The sequence below is a fragment of the Bombina bombina genome, chromosome 6, assembly GCF_027579735.1.
Source record: "Bombina bombina isolate aBomBom1 chromosome 6, aBomBom1.pri, whole genome shotgun sequence".
In the NCBI taxonomy this organism is placed as follows: domain Eukaryota; kingdom Metazoa; phylum Chordata; class Amphibia; order Anura; family Bombinatoridae; genus Bombina; species Bombina bombina.
The window spans coordinates 641526126-641541892 of NC_069504.1; the positions used below are offsets into that span (position 1 = coordinate 641526126).

At 36.1% G+C, this 15767-nt stretch overlaps 1 protein-coding gene across 1 annotated transcript in view; it reads left to right on the top strand.

The window, feature by feature from the left end:
* Nucleotides 1-15767, top strand: part of LOC128663366 (ammonium transporter Rh type C-like) — a 243097-nt gene that overhangs the window by 214198 nt on the left and 13132 nt on the right. Inside the window, exons 5-8 of the mRNA XM_053717668.1 lie at nt 1321-1487; nt 3652-3789; nt 4797-4933; nt 7775-7899. Coding sequence (XP_053573643.1) covers nt 1321-1487; nt 3652-3789; nt 4797-4933; nt 7775-7899 — 567 coding nt within the window. The remainder of the gene's footprint in view (nt 1-1320; nt 1488-3651; nt 3790-4796; nt 4934-7774; nt 7900-15767) is intronic.

The window sequence follows — 15767 nt, forward strand, 5'->3', positions numbered from 1 at the left end:
AATTGTGGTGATCTCTGTCCACCTGCTCAGAGCATACGGAGCTTGATAAATGGGTCTTCATATGTGGAAGATATTTACCATAAATTATTTTGTCTTACTTTGTCTGTACACAGAACAATATTATGGTGATATAGCTAAGTTTTAAGCTTTATACATTGCTATATTGAGTTCAAAGGCAAGTATTTATCTTAAAGAAAAGGAGATAAAAATTGCATTACAAGATATGTATTGTTGCTCATATCAATTTAACTGGGCATTAAGCCCCAAAATTTTATTTTATTATTCAAATAGAGCATACAATTTTAAACAACTTTCCAATTTACTTCTATTATCCCATAATATGTGGCATATATGTTCAGCCACCAAGCAGCATCTCCTGAGCCTACCTAGGTAAGCTTTTTTTTCCATAGGTAAGCTTTTTAACAAAGGATACAAAGAAAAAAAAACACAGATATTAGAAGTAAACTATAAAGTTGTTTAAAATTCTATGTTATATCTGAATCATGAAAGAAAACATGTGGGTTTCATGTCCCTTTAATCATAGATCACATATTGCAATAAAATAGGTCCACAATTCTCTGCTGATGTGACTTTATATTTGACTAAGAGAATCATTATCAAGAACTGTTTAAATTCAGATTGCAATTTAAAAACATCCTTATGTATAACATCTATTGATGGTATTAAACCAGGCTTCCATGGATCAAGATGAATAATATTTCCATTTACTGGCTTTGTAATTATTTTAACATAATATATTGCTTTGCTTCTTCATATTAATATAAGGTAAATAGTATCATCTTTGTTTATTATGACTAAGAAGTACACTATGGGGTATATTTATCAATGTGTGAGCGGACATGATACGAAGTAGCGTTTCATGTCCGCTGTACATCTCTGCAAATCGATAAATGCCGACAGCATACACTGTCAGTATTTATCATTGCACCTGCAGTTCTTGTGAACTGCTGGTGCAATGCCGCCCCCTGCAGATTCATGGCCAATCGGCCGCTAGCAGGGGGTGTCAATCAACCTGATCATATTCGATCAGGTTGATTTTTGTCTGCCGCCTCAAAACAGGTGGACAAGTTATGGAGCAGCGCTCTTTAGACCGCTGCTTCATAACTTCTGTTTCCTGCGAGCCTTCAACAAGGGGCCTCAAGTTCCATACAGAGTTTGATAAATATGCCCTATTATATTGTTTTCATAGTCTTAGTACCATACCACTTTTTTATTAGTGTATGTACGCTGACATTTCACAAATTCACCTGTTTTAGTGAAGATGGTTGGGCCCAATATATATATTTTTTCTGATTTCAGGAACTCTATATCTGTGGATGTACTGGCCCAGTTTTAACTCTGCTGTCTCAAATCACGGTGATGCTCAGCACAGAGCTGCCATTAATACATACTGTTCTTTAGCTTCCTGCGTTCTTACAACTGTTGCCATTTCCAGTGTGGTGAACAAGTCTGGCAAACTTGATATGGTAAGTAGGCAGCATGGCATGAGTTACTGTGTATTCATAATGATCAATAATGTCCAGCACAATGTGAAGCCACAGTGGTGCAAGCTGTCGGAGGTTCCACACCAAATCCTCCAAACAAACACAAGTGAATAAGTATACATGACAGCAGCACTCACCAAACGACATAAAATTTCACAGCTTTATTTGGAGATTTCCCAAGGTAAAAAGATTAAGACGACAATGTTTTGGGCTTGTTGCCCTTAGTCATGTCAAGTAACTTGACATGACTAAGGGCAACAAGCCCGAAACATTGTCGTCTTAATCTTTGTACCTTGGGAAATCTCCAAATAAAGCTGTGAAATGTTATATCGTTTGGTGAGTGCTGCTTCATGAGTTACTGTGTATCCCAGATATAAAAAGGTATATATTTTTCAACCCTTTAATTTACTCTGTCATCTTTGTCATCAAAACCCAGAAGATACTTTTACACATTCAATTCCCTTTTCAGCTCTCCGGTACCTCCACAGACCACTAGCCTCAAAGCTCAAATGTTAGCAGACCACTTTAACAAACATGAAATCATTAGAAAGAGCATATCCACATACTTAAATCTATCATCACAGAGGATGTGGTATCTAAGCTCTTATCCTCCTTTCATTTCACAACATGTCCCTCTGAGCTTCTTTCACTCCTCTCTGTTATTCTAAACCTAAAACAAGCTAAGCTTTTTTACTTTTCACTCTCAATAGGCATTTTCCCTGAACCATTCAAGCCTATGCTAATCACACCCATCCTAACTATCAGCCAGTCTCTGTGCTTCCATACAAACCACAACAAACATTACAAAGATTGATCTATAACTGCCTAGCACACGTTATCTCATTGAAATCTTTAAAATCTTTAAAAGAGTCTTACAAATTAAGTTTGCACTCTAAACACCTCACAGAAACAACACTTGCAAAGGTAACAAACAATCTAATCACTGTTAAAGCAAATGGTAACTTTTCTCTCCTTATTTTTTATATCTTTTGGAATACAACAGTTTGATGTATTTCTTCCTGTTGCCCCAATAGTCATAAAGTGTCTCAATCAATGGCACCTCCTCTGACTCTTTGTAACTCTCTGTGGTGTTTGGTCCCCTGATCCTCTCCATCTATACATCTACCCTTAAGAGATCTACAAGTTCCAATAGCACCTCCATAAAAAACAACACTTAAATATATCTCTCTTCTGCAGACAACAGACACTCCTTACTCAATCAGGTAACAATGTGTCCTTCAGGAATTTCCTCATAGAGGTCTTCACACTACTTACACTTTAATATTTATAAGTTGAACTTCTACTTATCCCCCCTGCACTTTCCACACCAGAGTTTGCACTTCTACCAAGGTCCACTGTCTGAGAGTCAAACTCAACTCAGCACTTTCATTCACTTCCCAAGTCCAAGCACTCAAAAAATCTGCCATTTTCATGTACAGAGCATTTCCAAAATGTACCCATTTCCTACCCAGGATACCCTCAAAATAATTAGCTTATTTATCCTGTCTTCCATTGATTACAGCAGTATTATTTTTAGTGACCCTCCTAACACCAGTTTATTCTTACTCCAATGATCATGAATGTCGATGCTAGAATAATTCTTCTCACTTGGAAATCAGCACAAGCCATTACTGACTCCCTATAACCTACCCAATCAAATTCATAATACTTACATTAATTTAGAAAGCTCTATAAAATCTAATGCCTGGTAATATCTCTACACTTATCTCCAGATGTTCCCCTAACTGTCCTGCTGCTCCATCAGCACATCCTTCTTCTTCTTTCTCCAAAACTTCTTTTGTGCTGCACCTACTTTATGGAACTCACTCTGAGAAATTGTCTCCAACCTCAAGTATTCTTTGAAATTTCTGTTTAGAGGTGTCTACCAACTCCTAATTTTTCATCACAACCGCCAGAAAGCATACTAAAAGCTCAATAAATAAACCCCTATACATTTGTTTCACTAACCCAGATCTCAAGAAAATAAAAAAAACTCCTCCTCTATTATTTATATTGTAAAGTCTAATTGTATTGTACTTTATACCCCACTGATCACGTATTCAGAGCTGTGACATATTGTGTCATTCAAATAAATGATAATACTTATAATGCAATTTATATGTAATATACTGGAAATGTTTTGCAGGTTCATATTCAGAATGCAACACTGGCTGGAGGAGTAGCAGTTGGCACAGCTGCAGAAATGGCACTAACCCCATATGGATCTCTCATAGTTGGATTTATATGTGGCATTGTGTCTACACTTGGATTTACCTATCTTTCCGTAAGTAATACAAACTGAAGCAAAAATGTAATAATTTGGAAATTTTATTAAAAATATATAACCATTGTCATTATGGGCCAAATTCTCTAAAGATGTCTGCTTACTGGAGATAATAAAAAAAAGGATTTTTAAAACGGGAAAATTTATGCTAAGAGCTATGTATTTCCCCAAGAGGTGTAACAATAGAGGTGCTCAATAAATTAAGCAGTTTAAACATTTGCATCAAAAGCACAATTAAAAATTGTAAATCACATAGATGTTAAAAAATTGTATTAATACGACACATTAAAAATTGTAAATGCAGATTGAAATTATTACTTAAAATTACACAGGAAAACAAAAACATATTTTTGTGCGCAGCAAAAATAATATTTAATGTACAATGTTATTTTACAAATACTATGCACCAAAAAGAACAACATTTAAAAGGTACTTTTTCTAATGCATAAAGAGTTTTACAAGCTAGATTAGAGGGCAGAACAGGAGCATTGGGTGTGTCTGAAGTTCTCCCACAGGTTTCATCATATTCTGTAAGCATCAACCCCTGAAGGTTTCTCTATTTTATCCTGTCATGTGTAAGCTAGTGGATTTGTCTCAAAATATGCAATGTACTTATTAAATTGCTATGAAAAGACATGAATGTAAAACTAGAAGCAAATGCAAGTTAAAGTATGGAGAAGCAAAGCAATTTGATTTGTATGTGCTTCCAAAAAGTGTGTTTCCTGTTACATTCAAACTCTACTGTGAGATTCTGCATTACAGAGAACTTCCTTGCTCTATGTAGAAGGCAGCTCGCGGCTTGCTGGGAATTTCAGGTTTATACCCCTTTATTCAAAGAATTCAGTGAGGTCTGTCCATGCGGATTATTTCACTCAATGCCAGTGAGTTTTAGAGCCTTTTGTCACAGACACACTGTTAAATCTAGTAAGGGCTTTATGTAATGTTAAGTGTTTGCAGATGGCATGTGTTATTGTGTTAATTAATATTTACTAACCTTTCCTTTTCAGCCAATTTTGTCTTCCAAACTTGGGCTCCATGACACATGTGGGATACACAATCTGCATGGCATGCCAGGTCTCATTGGAGGCATTGTGGGAGCAGTAACAGCTGCTGCTGCAACAGAAGGTGTTTACACTGCAGAGGGGTAAGATGTATAAAATATTTCAAGCATCCATTTTTTACATTACAGCTAGTTACATTACAACTGTTAGCAATGTTTAAAAGAGAACAATTTACAGGGACTATAATGATGCATGCTCCAAATGGTGGTATATTCACTCAGGGAATAACAGAGTAATATATTTATTCAGTGAAAGACAGGGTGCTATATTCACTCAGGGAAAAATGGTTATGGGGAGCAAATACTTCTCTGGCATATTCTCTATCTTTTCATAAAATCCCTTTAAAGGGCCACTAAAACCCAAAATTTTCTTTCATGATTCAGATAGAGAATACAATTTTAAACAGCATTCCAATTCACTTCCATTATCTAATTTGCTGCAATCTTTAGATATCCTTTGTTAAAGAAATAGCAATGCACATTGGTGAGCCAATCACATGAAGCATCTATGTACAGCCACCAATCAGAAGCTACTGAGCCTATCTAGATATGCTTTTTAGGAAAGAATATCAAGAGAATGAAGCAAATTAGATAATAGAAGTAAATTAGAAAGTTGTTTAAAATGGTATTCTCTATCTGAATCATGAAAGAAAAAAATTGGGTTTAATGTCCCTTTAAAGTGGTTTTCTGTGAATCAAATAACTGCCCCAACAGCTTTAACCCCTTAATGACCGAGGACGTGCAGGGTACGTCCTCAAAAAAAAGGCAGTTAACGCCTGAGGACGTACCCTGCACGTCCTCGGTGTGGAAAGCAGCTGGAAGCGATCCTGCTCGCTTCCAGCTGCTTTCCGGTTATTGCAGTGATGCCTCAATATGGAGGCATCCTGCAATAACAATGTATGGCCATCCGATGCAGAGAGAGCCACCCTGTGGCCCTCTCTGCACCGGAGATCGGTGGCTTCCTTCGTTGGTGGGTGGGAGCAGTACCGGGAGGCGGGTGGCGGCCATCGATGGCCCTGGAGATGTGCAGGGGGGCAGGATCATGGGCGGGGATGTCCGGGGGCACGCACGGGCGCGCGCGCGTGCACGATAGGGAGGGGGCGGGCGCGTGCACGGGGAGGGAGTGGGTGGGAACGCTGCACTACAGAAAATAGCATTGGTAATAGGATAGGTTTATACCGCTAATAAAATAAAAAAAAAAGCTAAATCAGGGGGTGTTGGGTTGGTATGTGGGAGGGAAGCTACACTACAGAAAAAAAACTGTGAAAAAAAAAAACAGAAAACATTTTTTCTGCAAACTGGGTACTGGCAGATAGCTGCCAGTACCCAAGATGGCCCCCACAATGTCAGAGGGGGACGGTTAGAGAGGTGTTTGGGGGGGATCAGGGAGGTTGGGGGATAAGGGGGATACTACACAGCAGCATATGTAAATATGCTATACAATTTAAAAAAACAACAACAAAGATTCCCTTTATTTTTGTACTGGCAGACTTTCTGCCAGTACTTAAGATGGCGGGGACAATTGTGGGGTGGGGGAGGGAAGGGAGCTGTTTGGGAGGGATCAGGGGGTGTGATGTGTCAGATGGGAGGCTGATCTCTACACTAAAGCTAAAATTAACCCTGCAAGCTCCCTACAAGCTACCTAATTAACCCCTTCACTGCTAGACATAATACACTTGTGATGCGCAGCGGCATTTAGCGGCCTTCTAATTACCAAAAAGCAATGCCAAAGACATATATGTCTGCTATTTCTGAACAAAGGGGATCCCAGAGAAGCATTTACAGCCATTTGTGCCATAATTGCACAAGCTGCTTGTAAATGATTTCAGTGAGAAACCTAAAATTGTGAAAAATATTACGTTTTTTTTAATTTGATCGCATCTGGCGGTGAAATGGTGGCATGAAATATACCAAAATGGGCGATCAATACTTTGGGTTGTCTACTACACTACATTAAAGCTAAAATTAACCCTAGAAGCTCCCTACATGCTCCCTAATTAACCCCTTCACTGCTGGGCATAATACACGTGTGGTGCGCAGTGGCATTTAGTGCCCTTCTAATTACCAAAAAGCAACAACAAAAGCCATACATGTCTGCTATTTCTGAACAAAGGGGATCCCAGAGAAGAATTTACAACCATTTATGCCATAATTGCACAAGTTGTTTGTAAATAATTTCAGTGAGAAACCTAAAGTTTGTGAACAAAATTGTGAAAAAGTGAAAAAAATTTTTTATTTGATTGCATTTGGCGGTGAAATGATGGCATGAAATATACCAAAATTGGCCTAGATCAATACTTTGGGGTGTCTTCTAAATAAAAATATATACATGTCAAGGGATATTCAGGGATTGCTGAAAGATATTAGTGTTCTAATGTAACTAGCACTAATTTTGAAAAAAAGGGGTTTGGAAATAGCAAAGTGCTACTTGTATTTATGGCCCTATAAGTTACAAAAAAAGCAAAGAACTTGTAAACATTGGGTATTTCTAAACTCAGGACAAAATTTAGAAACTATTTAGCATGGGTGTTTTTTGGTGGTTGCAGATGTGTAACAGATTTTGGGGGTCAAAGTTAGAAAAAGTGTGTTTTTTTCCATTTTTTTCTCATATTATATAATTTTTTTTATAGTTAATTATAAGACATGATGAAAATAATGGTATCTTTAGAAAGTCCACTTAATGGCGAGAAAAACGGTATATAATATGTGTGGGTACAGTAAATGAGTAAGAGGAAAATTACAGCTAAACACAAACACCGCAGAAATGTAAAAATAGCCTTGGTCCCAAACGGACAGAAAATGGAAAAGTGCTGCGGTCATTAAGGGGTTAAAGCTTCTAGGTTCAATTGAATAAATGTGTATGGCTTGATGTCTGTATACCTGTCTGATAATACATTATTTGCTGTTGTTTATTTATTTTTATAGTCTAAAACACATGTTCCGTTTTGAAGAAGAATTTAAAGACAGAACGCCAAGCATTCAAGGGGGATATCAGGCAGCCGGCATTTGTGTTTCACTTGCATTTGGATTGGTGGGAGGTACTGTTGTAGGTAAGAGTAATATAATAAATAAAATACGTAGTAAAATAATAATAATGTGTGTATATATATATATATATATATATATATATGCCATAGCTGCAATATATTTGTTTTTATTTGAGTATTGTATGCTACTTTTTCAGTACCAGAACCTTTACATAGAAGGATGTCCAATATAAGTGATATAGACAATTACTAAAAGGGAATATAAGTGGACACAAAACAATTTCCCATAATATTATACGTTTGATTATGTGTAATAAAAAAAACCTTGGCAATATTAATTCACTATTTATTTTACTTAATTTTTTATTTTATTAGAATAGTTATGTTAGGATAATTTATAGTTTAAGCTTTTTTTTTTTTATTTATTTCACAGGTAAGTTTTTATTTATTTAAAGATAGTTACATTGTAATTTTAATTTTAATTTAAAGTTAGGGGTGGTGTTAGGTTTAGGGGTTAATAGTTTAATTTAGTGTTTTGCGATGTGGGGGCCCAGTGGTTTAGGGGTTAATAGGTCTAGTTTAGTAGTTACAATGTGGGGGGCTGGAGGTTTAGGGGTTAATAGGTTTAGTTTATTAGTTACGATGTGGGGGGCTGGAGGTTTAGGGGTTAATACTTTATTATAGTGTTATTTAGTTTCAGCAATGTCGGGGGCGGTGGATTAGGGGTTAATAGGTTTATTTAATAGTCACAATGTGGGTGGGCGGCAGATTAGGTAGTTTATGGGTGTTAGTGTACTTTGTAAAATTTAAGTTATGAGTTTTGTCAAACATTTTTGTTTCGCAAAATTCATAATTACAGCTCTCAGATGGCGGAATGGATCGTGTCGGTATATGCTGTAACGCAAGCATTTTAACCGGAACGCACAACATGTAATACGGCGCTATGGAAAATCCCGAATTCAAACGTAATTTTTTTGAGTGCGAAATGGACATTGCGTTAAAGGCTAAAATGCTTGCAGTATAGCTGTAACGCCGCGACTCATAATATGCGTTCCAGGCCATTCCAGCGCGGTAATAGCTGTACCGCAACAGTTGTAATCTAGCTGCATGTGAAGAACATAAAAATGTAAAGTATGAGTTTTGCAATTAAGATTTTAACACGATCGAATTAGCGCATATGAAAATATAAAAAAAAATTATACAAATTATTAAAAATTATTAAACATACTGTAACATATATAGATATAGTCTATGGATTATTTAGAATATTTTGCAGTATGTTCAATCTTTTTTAAATCATTTTTATTTATTTTTTTATTTTTTTATGTAATATTTCAATATCACCCCTCAAGAGTACTAAGTTTTCATGTGTGCTAACCCGATCGCATTAAAATTTTGAATTGTGAAACGTGATGCTCAAAACACATACTTTACATTCCTATGTTTTTCACATAGAAAATAATGTAATTTTTATTATTAAATATAGATTTCTACATATATCTGATACTTTTAATGTAAAATACATACAGTATCTATACCTATATATCTATAGTAATATATATCTATATAACTATACCTGCATATCTATTCCTTTAGATATATAGGTATAGATATCTATTTTACATTGACATTATCCAATATATATATATATATATATATATATATAAAATATTTATTTCGTAATAAAAAAAAATTGTATTTGAATAACATAGAAATGTAAAATATGCATAAGATGCATAGGGGTTCTAATACGGTGTTGGGATAGTGCTCTCCTTTGCTAATATATATATATATATATATATATATATTCTATGGATTATGTATTATTTTTTATGGTATGTATAGTGATTTTTATTAATATTATAATATTTATTAAGATGGACAATGCTATTTCCTCTATGGCTAGGTGGACTACCATTCCTTTTTGAGGACAATGCCTCCTTTAAGTATCCAATGGACATAAACCTTTAAGATTTCCTAAGGAGATCCTTTCAGCTATATGTTTCTTCAAGCTGTTATTGTAGTCTAAGTATCTGCAGCTACTAAAGTATGGTGTGACCTTATTTCCCAAGAAGCTTTCCTTGATAACATCCAGAATTGCTTGAGGTTGGTCAAGACTGCAAGCAGTCTCTTTTGAGATGCAGCTGTTGAAACAACTTGCATTAATAACAAGAGTGTTACTATGTCTGTTTTGGCTAAAAGAGCCTTATGGCTAAAGTCATGGTCTACTGATAAAGGACCAGATTACAAGTTGAACGGTATTTAACAATCCAGCTGGCGCTCTAACTCCGCTCAAAGTAAGTTTTTTGCATGAGCCCGATAGCGCTCGTATTACAAGTTGAAAGTAAAACAATTTTGCTTGAGCGCTAACCACCAGGGCGAAAAAATCTGAGTTTCGAATATCACAATGCATTCCCCCATAGAAGTCAATGGAGCAAAAAAGTTGAAAAAAAATAACACCCTACTTGTGCGCAAACCCGATTGCATATTCTCAAGTGTGCTAACCCGGCATGAAAATATGAATATTCACATTCCAATGTTCTTCACATAGCATAATATGTTCTATTTATTCATAAATACATATTTCTACATATATCTGATGGTATTTTGGTTCAATATATATCTATATATATACCTATATAAATAGATGATTATATATAGGTATAGATATATACAGATTTATATAGGAATATCTATTTAAAAATACTTAGAACATATTCTGCTATGTGCAGAACATTGGAATGTGAAATATTTACAGTAAATACACAGTATGACACTTTATTAAATATTAATATTGCATGCATATGCTTTTAAATGTTTTCATCTACTTAACTGCAGAGGGCTCCAATGCACTTATATATGTCTAGATAAGTATGCATATGTATATATGTGTTTATATGTGTATATATGTCTGTAAATACATATATACACACATACAAATACATAAATACAAACGTACATACATATACATATTTAGACGTGTATGTATGTATCTCTATGTTAAAGCCCTTTACATGCCTTTTTAACTTTTTTGTGCAATTTTTATTTTTCATAATTTTTATTAGCTAGTGTTATTATGAGTGTAACTGTACTTTTAAATGTATTTTTGATGTGTTTGTGACACTTTTTTGTTTTGAGAAACAGTTAACCAAAGTTCTGAGAACAAGGTAATCATTCTAGTGTAAATCGCAATGGTGCTCATACGTTTGCATTTACTTTCAACTTGTAATACGCACTCTTCATCCAATGTGCTCAAACAGCTGCGATAAACCCAATATTTCTCACGCGTAACTGTTAGAGTGTGACTAGTAATATGGCCCATAATATGTAAAGGCAAAACTCTTTCCCTCCAATTTCAGAGAAAGATCTTGTTTGAACCAAAACTAGATGCTATACCTGCTACAGTCACTGGAGCTAAAGGAGCTTTCCTGCCACAAGACAAAAAAAGCTAAGGGCAAGGTTAAGTCTGCTAGGCGATTTTACCCCCTTGTCATTCCAAGACAGAAAGATCCTCCTCTTCAGTGTCTCAGAAGTCAGAGACATCCAGGTCAACAGACAAAAAAAAAGCCTTTCCCTTCTTCCAAAAGGAAGGAGGGTGCGACCTGCAACCCAGACTCTGTTCTACTTGGGGGCAGACTAAACTTTTTCCGGAGGCTTGGAGAAAATTATGTTCAAGTTCCTTGGGTACTGTCCATAATTTCCTACGGGTGTATCCTATAGGCTTTTAGTCTTGCCTTCCTCAAGGAAGATTCCTCTTGTCTTATGTTCCAAAGATAATTTAAAGGCCAGAGCTTTATTGGCATGTCTAACAGACCTAGAAGCCATGGGAGTAATTACTACGGTCTCCTTGGCGGAACAGATTCAGGGGTTCTATCTAAGCCTTTTTCATTGTTCCATAGAAATACATGACTTAAAGGCCAATCTTGGATCTCAAATCTCTGAACAAATTTCTGAAAGTTCTAACTTTAACATGGAGTGATTTCCTGGTCATTAAATTTTATTTACATCTTTCCTCCTTTTGTTTTACTATCAAGGATAATAGCCAGTTTAAAATAGGAAAGGGTAGCTGTAATTTTAATTTCTCTGGCATGGCTTTGCAGGACTTGGTACGAAGATCTGGTATGATTTTCCACAAGCCAGCCTTGGTGTTTTCCTCTCAGGAAGGACCCTGTCTTCCATTTAAGATCTCAAATCTCATAATTTGATAGAATTGCAATTGAAAGTCTGATTTTATCTCAGAGACATTTTTTAAAAAAACAAAAAAACAACACTGTCAGCATTTGACATTGCACAAGCATTTCTGGTGAAATGCTTATGCAATGCCGCCCCCTGCACATTTGCAGTCAATCGGCCACTAACAGGGGGTGTCAATAATCCCGATCGTATATGATTGGGATGATTGATTTCCGCCACCTCAGAGGTGGCGGATGAGTTAAGGAGCAGCGGTCTTATGAGCCGGAAACTTCAGGGGTAGCCGGCAGCATCCGCTGCTTGTTAAATCTACCAGATTTTGTTTGATTCTAAAGATTCTTTGCAGCATGGTCTGAATAAGGGTTTATCAGCCCATTCCCTTAAAGCCCAAATTTCTGCCCTTTCACAAGAAGATTTCAACACTTCCTGACATTTGTTTAAGATTTGGTTAGGATAAGACGAGTTATAAGGCCTGCTTCCCCTCTGTGGAACCTTAACTTGGTATTGAGGGTCAGCCATTTGATCCTATGAATAGTCTGAACATTCAACTGTTTCCTCACCCAGAAGAGCATCTGAGCTTTCTGCTCTATCTAGTGATTCTCCTTACCTGATTTTTTATCAGAATAAAGCAGTTTTATGGAAGTGCGAGCAGACATGATACGATGTAGCGTATCATGTCCGCCACATTCTCGTGCAATGCCGCCCCTTGCAGATTTGCGGCCAATCAGCCGCTAGCAGGGCGTGACAATCAGCCAGATCATATAGGATCGGGCGGATTGATGTCCGCAGCCTAAAAGCTGGCAGACAAGTTATGGAGTAGCGGTCTTTAGACCGCTGCTTCATAACTGCTGTTTCAGGCGAGCCTGAAGGCTCACGCGGAAACAGGGTCATCAAGATTTATCCAGAGCTTGATAATTCGGCCCCAATATCTTTAATTCCATTTCTTAGATCCCCTCAAAGGACAGAAAGCTACTGCAATCACCTTGGCAGGGTGGCTTAAAGCTTTGATTTGCATAGTGCATAGTAGCGGAGAAGTCTCCCCCTGAATGAATAACTTCTTGGGCTTTTATAAATGAAGCTTCCATTGAACAGATGTGCAAGGCAGCTACGTATTTAACTTTTCATACTTTTACCAAATTCTACCATTTGACACATCTGCTTCTTCTAAGGCTGCTTTTGGTATGTTGAAGTACCTGTTTAGTACCTGCCTTAAAGGGATAGTAAACTCAATTTTTTTCTTTCATGATTCATAATGCAATTTTAAGCAACTTTCTAATTGACTCCTATTATCAATTTTTCTTCGTTCTCTTGGTATCTTTACTTGAAAAGCAAGAATACAAGCATAGAATCCGGCCCATTTTTGGTTCAGCACCTGTGTTGCACTTGCTGATTGGTGGCTAAACGTAGCCACCAATCAGCAAGCACTATCCAGAGTGCTGAACCAAAAAATCCCTGTCTCCTTAGCTCAGATTCCTGCTTTTTCAAATAAAGATAGCAAGATAATGAAGATAATTTGATAATAGGAGTAAATTAGAAAGTTGCTCAAAATTCCATGCTCTAACTGAATTATAAAAAAACTAATTTGGGTTTACTAGCCCTTTAACTGTTTTTGTCTCCTAATGTTATGGTGCTCTCGTGGACTTGACAGCTTGGCTCGTATACTCTCACCATCTTATGAAAGAAAACAAAATGTATGCTTTCCTAATAAATTAATTTCTTTCATGATGGTGAGAGTCCACGATATCCGCCCTTGTTTTTCAAAAACAATTGGCGGCAGTACAAGTTAACACTTCTTTTACCCTGATTTTCCTTTCCTACTTTCTTATTTTATCCTTTCTCTTGGCCATATGTTTGACTAGGAAATCGTGTGAAAGTTAGAGCTATTAAAGCTCTGTTTTGTGGGATATTTTGCCTCCTTCTATAGGACTGGACTTTAATCCCACATGTGATGGCTTGTGGTCTCTCACCATCATCTAAGAAATGCATTTATTAGGTAAGCATAAATGTTGTTTTTATATACAGTTACTTTGTAATGCTCTGACCAATTTATGATAGAGACAGCAAAACAAAATTGTGAAAATAATTAAGCAAAGTTGCTACAAATAGATGGAAAATACAACCTTATTCCCAAGATGTAGTCTTGTGCAGAAATGGATCAGTTTCATTATCATACATGGTACAGTAGACAGAAAACAAAAAACTAGCAAGCTGAAAAACCTGCACCTACAGGATTACCCATTATGGGTAAGGAAAATAAATATTTTATGGCTGTTCAATAGGTCCCTTCTTATACCATGATTTTAAGTGCTTATTTTACTGGAAACATGCGCTACAGCTGCATGACATTTGGTAAATAGTTTTTTGATTGTCAACAAATGCAAATTCTTAAAATTTAAATTGAATCAGTTTAGCTGTTCAATTTCCATGGAATTCTCCGTAATAATGTGAGAAACATTGGTATTATTATTATTATTATTATTTTTATTGTTATTATTATTATGATAATTTATTTATGAAGTGCCAACATAATATTCAGAGCTATGACATTAGGTATAAAATTGCAAAGTGCAATAATGCAAAGACTTTTACATTAAACATAAAGGGTAGAAATCCAACAACAAATAAATCCAAGTATAAGTTTCAAATCTGGTTTGGTTAGAAAATTTAAAAATACTGGTATATTTAATAATTTATCAAGAGGATCACAAAACTGGTGACTCTTACAACTAAATTATGGCCATCATGTAGACTTTATTAAATAATACTTTAATCATGCAATCAAATTGTGGAACTTATTGCCTAAGGAGGTAGTGAATGCCAATACCCTAGATACATTTCTGGCTAGACACAGAATTCAGGGATATGAATGCTTATGTTACATGGGTCACATTTTTAATGGTATTAAGTTAAGCTCAATTGGAACTTTTATTGTAAATCAGGTAGGATCTGTATAGGGTGAAGTCAATGGACTTCTGTCTTCTTTCAACCTCTTCTACTATGTTCTCTTCTGCTATGTTACTATGTAACACAGCCTGAAGACCACTAAAGTAACATAGTCAGAAGTATGTTATAAGGGGGCTTGAACTGTTTCTTAAAAAAACAAAAAACAGATCTCTTAACAGTTGCTTCATAAACCTTTTAGCATAGGATCTCCGTCTCACTCCATGAGAAACTCCAAATAAATTGCCTTTTTTTAAATCCACTAGAACTGGAACTTTCAGTAGAGTGCAAACAAATGCTGCCAGCACCCAGCCATTCCCTCTCACTGCCGGCATGGTATACAGAACCACCTGTTACACAGCTGCACCTCCTCCAGCTCAGAGTAGTGGAAGGCATGAGTGCCAAAACTCAAGCTAGATAACCCAAATGATCCAAACAAGCATTTGACAGCAAGCTTCTAATATAACACTCTTTATTAACTGTTATACATAAAAACGCACATGGAAATAAAAACCATGTTCATGACAAACATTGTCTTGTGCATTTCTGCTGTCACTGCCTAATTCATAGACACAATATAAACAATTAAAATACATGTTAAAAAGCCATAGATCAACATTCATTGTCTCTTTCTGCCTGTTATATATCAACTTAGCCTCACCTATAAACACTGAAAATCACAGTCTCTTAATTAACGTTGAAGTGACCTAGTTGCCTGAAGGGTAGATTGACCAAAGGACATCATGATTGCATAGATAATCATTTTTTAGGACTTCTGGTGGGTGTCCCTTTAAGATGGT